Here is a 6,952-nt window from a genome sequence, read left to right on the forward strand (position 1 = left end):
CATTTGGGCCAGTTGGTGGCATGGCCTGCCATATGAAGGAATGCTTGCACTTCATTCAAAAGAAAACAGTGGGAGGGGCGCCTGGGTGATTCAGTCAGTTAAGCATCTGACTCTTGATCTCAGCTCAGGTCTTGATCTCAGGGTCATGAGTTCGAGCCCTGTGTTGGGAAAAAAAGAAAGAAAGCAAGCAAGCAAGCAAGCAAGAAAGAAAGAAAGAGAAAGAAAGAAAGAAAGAAAGAAAAGAGGAAAGGAGGAAGGAAAAGAGAGAAGAAAGAAAGAAAGAAAGAAAGAAAGAAAGAAAGAAAGAAAGAAAGAAAGAAAGAAAGAAAGAAGAAATAAGGAAAAGAAAACAGTGGTGGTTGAATTTAGTCATCACGGCTTGAGGCACACCAAACCCAAAGGAGCTGTGATGGAGAGCAGTCAAGGCCACATTTATGGTGCAAGTGATTTATTTAGTTTATTTAGCAAAATGGTATCTTCTTTTACATTTGATTAATGTTATGAATGTCAATTTTTATTTTGTAGCTGTTTGAATTTAATTTATCAATAAATTTTTGTTTTCCAGTTGCATAAGAGACACAAGTCTAAGGATTTGATACCTGCACATACTAAATGACATTATAATAAAAAGTTAAGGTCAATACTGGGGGTCCACAGAATTTTTTTGTTTAAAAGAAGACCACTGGGGCACCTGGGTGGCTCAGTCGTTGGGCGTCTGCCTTCGGCTCAGGTCATGATCCCAGGGTCCTGGGATCGAGCCCCGGATCGGGCTCCCTGCTCAGCGGGGAGCCTGCTTCTCCATTTCCCACTCCCCCTGCTTGTGTTCCCTCTCTCCCTGTCTCTCTCTCTCTGTGTCAAATAAATAAATAAAATCTTTAAAATAAATAAATAAAAGAAGACCACTGTAGCCTCCTGTATCTTGCAAAATCCTCTCCAACCTCATCTCCCAGAGAGGTACTTCACATGGGCTTAAAACCAACCCAGTCACTAATAGCAGAGGGTTTTCCATGTTGTGCATTTTTCCCCTCTGCCTTCCCAAGTGAAGCCCACAGGCATGAAAAATTGTGCAAAGGAGGCTCTCTGTTGATCTACTTACCTATATCCCTTCCAAGGAGGTCACTTTCCTAGGTACTCAATTTTCCCTGTGCCCGGGTGATGTTGGCCACTTTCTTGAACTGGTTCCAACAGACCTTCTAACCAGCTCAGCACCATCCTGGGCCCAAAGCCATCCTTCCAGTGTCCCAAGTCCCCCTAAGTTGGGAGGCAGCCCTCTCAGCTCACCTATATATTCCTGCAAGGAACTCAGAACTTCCCCCTGCCTTAATCCTCCTACCAAAACATGCACCCCTCATTTCCATAACACTGAGCCACCTTCCCAGCTTCCCCATACATAGCATATACTGAATCCATATAACAACCTCCCATTCCCCTCTTCCTCAACCCCCCAAAATAAGTCTACAAAGATACAGCTTTGACCCAACCATTTCACTGTCAAAGTGCACACTTAGCTTCTCATAGTACAATAATCACCTTAATTTCAGATGTGCAAAATTTCCCCCCAAATTTGCCTCAACTGAAATAAAGAAATAAACCAAGAAAAAAGAAGATGTGGGATCCAGGAAGCAGAGGATCCAATACCGGATAGACATGGAGGGAATTCCAAGGAATCCCAAGAATAACAGTGAAGGGAAACTCAGGTCCACATCTGTGCAGCAGACATGGAGAGCAATCAGCCCAGACTGGATCTGGAGGAGAGAGAACTCTGGGAGAGATGCCCCCAGGAATGGAAAAATACAACCACCAAAAGCCATGACAGATTTCCTGATAAGTTTGACATTGTGAAAAAGTGTACCACAATGCTTTTGGAAGACACCGGAAGATTTAGCCATAGGCACAAAGAAAGCTAAGCAAATGAAAAAAATAAGGCATTGACTCCGGAAAAAATTAAAAGTTGCACCAAAAAAAAAAAGGCATGGTACATTATTAGCAGTTTATCAGAGATCAGTATTTACATGATAATAAGATGTAAATGCTAAAATCCAGTAGTTTGGCAGGGATGGAAAAAAATAACAATTTTAGAGGTAAATGATTATTATAATAGGAAGCTAATCATCACTGTTTCAAGAGAGAGGAGTGTAAGCATGGAAATGTGGGGGCACCTGGGTGGCTCAGATGGTTAAGTATCTGCCTTCGGCTCAGGTCATGATCCCAGGGTTCTGGGATGGAGCTCCACATCAGGCTCTCTTCTCAGTGGGGAGCCTGCTTCTCCCTCCCTCTGTCTGCCCCTCTCTCTCTGTCAAATAAATAAAATCTTAAAAAAAAAAAAAAAAGCATGGAAATGTGGAAGTATATTCCAAAGGAGACAAACAGGAATTGAAAGTGGATGCTTCTAGGGAACAAATCAGGGATCCTGAGAGTGGGTAAGGCACTATCATAGGACTTTGCTATTTGATTACATTCTTGTTTCAATTTAATAAAAACAAAAATTAAGTGTCAAAAATGTGTCTTCAGATTAAAAATGACTTCTAGTTTTCTACAAGAATGAAGGGGGAAGTATTAACTGAAGGTGTCTGAAGGCTTGGGTGCCTGGGTGGTTCAGTCGGTTAAGCATCTGCCTTTGGCTCAGGTCATGATCCCTTCCCCCCCTGCTCGTGATCACTTATGCTCTCTCTCTCAAATAAATAAAATCTTAAAAAAAAAAAAAAAAGGTGTCTGAAGGCTCTATTCAGATTATTTTCTCCAAAAAGGGAGCAGGGAGAATAATTTTGAAATCCTACTTCTAGATAAGTGATTGGCGCTATTGATTTTCTTTTAAGATTTTATTTATTTATTTGAGAGGGAGAGAGAGACAGAGAACACACACAAGTAGGGGGAGGGGCAGAGGGAGAGGGAGAAGCAGACTCTCGCTGAGCAGGGAGCCCAATGTGGGGCTCGAGCCCAGGACCCCAAATCATGACCTGAGTGAGCCCAAGGCAGATGCTTAAACAAATGAGCCAGCCAGGGGCCCCTGATTGGTATTTTAAAGACAGAGGTGGATTAGGGCTTTTGTTTTTGTTTGTTCAACATCTACCAAAATGTCAAAATTCTTAGTGCACTCTACGACTAATAGCATATTCTGTAAGGGCATAAACAGTCTCAAATCTGATTCTGTATTGGCCTAGGAGCCTAGCATAGGGCCCAGCCACACAAAGCAAGTGCTTGATGCAGTTGAATAAAGGAAGATTAAAGAGGCATTAAAAAAAATAAAATTTCTCTGATTTTCCAGTTCAGCAGTGACCTTTCTAGTATTTCTGTACAGACATTTCCCACCTAGTCCTCAGAGTTCCAAGATCCTGGGGACAGAGATCCGCAGGGCAGTGGCAAGAATGGAAATCAGAGCTCACAAGGCACTTTCTGGCTTCAATAGACTGAGAAGGGTTCTCCCCTTCCCTGGACCGTTCTTGGATTTGGAGGATTTTATCAAGAGGTTCTCTGAGGCAGGAGGAGGGGCTGTAACACCATTTGGAACAGAAGAAAGTTTTACATTTTGATGTTTGTGGAGCTCTACTCCGTAGAGAACAGGCAGGCTGGATATTTGCTGCCTGTTGGGCTCCAGAGAGGGGCAATTCTCATCCGACAGATGGGGAGATAGTCTCCACCTCTTTTGCCTCTTTTGCAGGTCATTGCAAGGACTGCAAGTGGGAATGGATAAGAAGGTGCCAAAGTACTGTCAACCCAGTCATTATTCAGGAAGTCAGGCACAACATCAGACACTAGGGAGTCCGTCAATCCACTTATTAAGTGAAGGGCTGCTATGCTTCAGGCAAATTAGCTCTGACTCACGTTCAAAGTGGTTAATAGCTGAAGGAGGGTGTCTATTCAGCGCATTTCATACCACACAGTCTGCACCCAGTGTCCTACCACCAAAGAGGGCCTTCCCTGCCTTCTCAGATTTCCTGCCCTTTCTCCCCTAGAAGCTGCTGCGTCTCCACCCTCACCCTCCAACACCACTAGAGAACTTTAAATTCTTGTAACCAAGAGAGGTGCGCCAGGCATGTCCAACATCCAACATGCAAATCACATTCACCCTGGACTCAAGACACATCATCCCACTCCCCGACGCCCAATCCAGGCCCCACTAGACTGGCAGGGCTGGGGCAGGAGAGCTTGGAAAATCCTGATGCTTAGCATTTGGGTCAGCACTAGGGAGCAGGACAGGGTCAAAGGCCAACTCCCTCAACCGCAACCCTGAGTCTCTCCTTGGTGCTGCCCTGTCCGTGGTGCTGGGGACAGTCTGTAACCGGCTCAGGTTCCCGCTGCCTCAGCTCAAACCTAGCAAGGTAGGTAGAACAGGAGGCATAGATGCTGAGGCAGAGTCCAGCGCCAGAAGTTCAGCGGCAGAACATGTGGTTCATGGTCCCCCTTTCTTAAAGTAGGGAGCTTCAACCTTTTAAATCGAGCCCCCAGCCTTGATCCAGTGCCTTTCCTTCAGAATACTCTGCATACTAATCACCTGGGAATTTTGTTAAAATGCAGAATCTGATGATTCAGTGGGTCTGAGGCGGAGCCTGAGATTCTGCACTTCTAACAAGCTCCCGGGTAATAATGAAGGTCTGTGGACCACAGTTTGAGTGCAAGGCTCTAGAGCACTTATCTCATATCTCTGGGGACTGATTGGTAATGTCTCTTCCCCACAGATCCATAAGCCCCATAAGGCAGGGATCTTGCCCATTTGCTTAGTGATGTATTTCCAGTGCCTAAACAGTGCTTGGCACATTCAATAAGTGCTTGTTAGAGGAGTGGCCAATGCTCCCTTATCCGTGGGAGCTGGGAATAATCTCACACAGCGGACAAACCCCCTAGCCAAATACAATCATGTGCACATCCCATCTCATCTCCACCAGTCTCTGGGATGCAGCAGGTGGTAGCATTTTACTAGGCCCACTACGTGCACAGCTATGGCTTAATCACATCCTAATCCTACTTCATGAAACTCTGCCTGATAACTGACAAGGGGCTCACCCCGTGGCAACCCAAGATCCCGCACGAAGCTCACCCCCTATATTCACTCCCCAGATCACTCCCCAAGTCACCAGCCAGCACACCGAGCCCAAAGGAAGATTTCTTCTTTCTTTTTAATCAAACCAGCTTTAATTTAAAAAAAAAATAACCCAATAAGTCCTACGTGTTCCAGATGGTGGGGCAGCCCACTAGCCCCCCTTTCAGTCAGGAGCCCCTGGTCCTGCTCGTCTCAGAGATCTTGAAGAACCGTCCGCCGGGACTGGAACAGCGCAGCCAGGTGTGTCTGTGTGGAAGGGGCGCTCCCTCCCAGTAAGACAGGTGCGGACAGACAGCTAAGTGGGGCTGGGGGCAAACTTGTGGGGAAATGGAGGGAAGACAGCAAAGGAGTCAGGAACCCAGGAGTCTGACCTCTAATGTGTTGTGAAAACACGAGGGAAGGCGGAAGAAGTTTGGAGCCAGTCGAGGAGGCGGCTTGAGAGCGAAGGTCTGGCTTCCGAAGGCTCGGGGCTCACCAAGAAGCTGGGGAGGGAAGCTCACTGGTGGCGATCCAGCTCCGGGACTCGGGACCCCATATGGCGCTGGCGGGAGCGCCCCGAGGGGGGCTCACAGGTGAGAGTGGGGGGGGAGGGGGGCGGTCCTGTGGAGAGACGGCGGGAGCGTGCCCGGGAAGGGGGCAGCCAGGTGTTCACAGGTGCGCTCGCTCCACGAGCCGAGCCGAGCCGAGCCGAGCCGAGCGGGGCAGAGACGGGGCGCGCGGGGCGGGCCGCTGCGGCGGCTCACAGGTAGCGCTCGAGCCCCGGCGCGTAGCCCGGCTGCCTCAGGTAGGCCTCCCCGGGGCCGAGCGGGCCGAGCGCGGCGGCGGGCCCGGCCAGCGCCAGCAGGGGCTCGGCGGGGAGCGGCCCGGGGCCGGGATGCGGCGCGGGCAGCCCCAGGCGCTCGGGGCCGGGCGAGTAGAGCGGCGGGGAGGCGGCGGCCGGGCAGGGCGGGAAGGCGGCGCCGGCGTCGGGCGCGGCGCAGCAGGGCGGCTCGGGGGCGCCCAGCCCCGCCAGCTCGGGCTGCAGGCTCACCAGGCTGTCGACGCTGAAGAGGCGCGCGGGCGGCGAGGGCCCGGGCGCGGCGGGGGGCGGCGGCGCGAGCAGCGCGGGGCCGGGCGCGTAGGGCGCGTAGGGGAAGGGCGGCGGGCCGGCGGCGGGCAGCGCGGGCAGCTCGGCGCGCTTGAAGCGCTTGCGGCGCCGCAGGAAGCTGCCGTTGTCGAACATGTCGGCGGCCGCGGGGTCGAGCGTCCAGTAGTTGCCCTTGCCCGGGTTGCCCGGCTCGCGCGGCACCTTGACGAAGCAGTCGTTGAGCGTCAGGTTGTGGCGGATGCTGTTCTGCCACTTGCGCGGGCTGTCGCGGTAGAAGGCGAAGCGCTCGGTGATGAAGCGGTAGATGGCGGCCAGCGTGAGGCGGCGGCCCGGGGCGTGCGCCAGCGCCATGGCGATGAGCGCGATGTACGAGTAGGGCGGCTTCCCGCGCTGCAGGGGCCGCCGCCGCCGCCGCCCCGGGCCCGGCGCGGGGGCGGGCTCCGGTTCCCCGCGGCCCGCGGCCGCCTCCTCGGGCTCCGGCCCCGGCTTGGCCCCGGCCTGCGGCGACGGCGGCGGCCCCGACGGCGCGACCGAGGGCAGGGCCGGGAAGCCCGAGAAAGCGGCGGGCGGCTCCATGTCGCTGCGCCCGGTCATTGGGATGCGGCTGCCCCTGCCCGCGCAGCTCGGAGAGAGCAGGGGCCGCCGACCCGCCTTATATGGACACGGCCCCCCCTCCCCCGTCCCCCCCAGCCAGGGGAGAGGGCTCGGATCTTCCCCCGCCGGCCAGCGCCTCCTCCCTGATTTGCTTCCCCAATCCCCTTACTAGGCTCACAGTACCCCGCCACCTACATGTCGCCCCTCCCTTGGTTTCTTCCCTTTGGGTCAGT

At 52.3% G+C, this 6,952-nt stretch overlaps 1 protein-coding gene across 1 annotated transcript; it reads right to left on the minus strand.

Moving 5' to 3' along the window:
• Nucleotides 1-5,777: 5,777 nt before the first annotated feature.
• Nucleotides 5,778-6,719, minus strand: FOXE3 (forkhead box E3). Its single transcript, XM_036093473.2, has one exon. The coding sequence runs from the start codon at nucleotides 6,717-6,719 to the stop codon at nucleotides 5,778-5,780; it is 942 nt and encodes a 313-aa protein (XP_035949366.2).
• Between the last annotated feature and the right edge of the window lie 233 nt (nucleotides 6,720-6,952).

This window comes from Halichoerus grypus, chromosome 5 (assembly GCF_964656455.1).
Source record: "Halichoerus grypus chromosome 5, mHalGry1.hap1.1, whole genome shotgun sequence".
Taxonomy (NCBI): Eukaryota; Metazoa; Chordata; class Mammalia; order Carnivora; family Phocidae; genus Halichoerus; species Halichoerus grypus.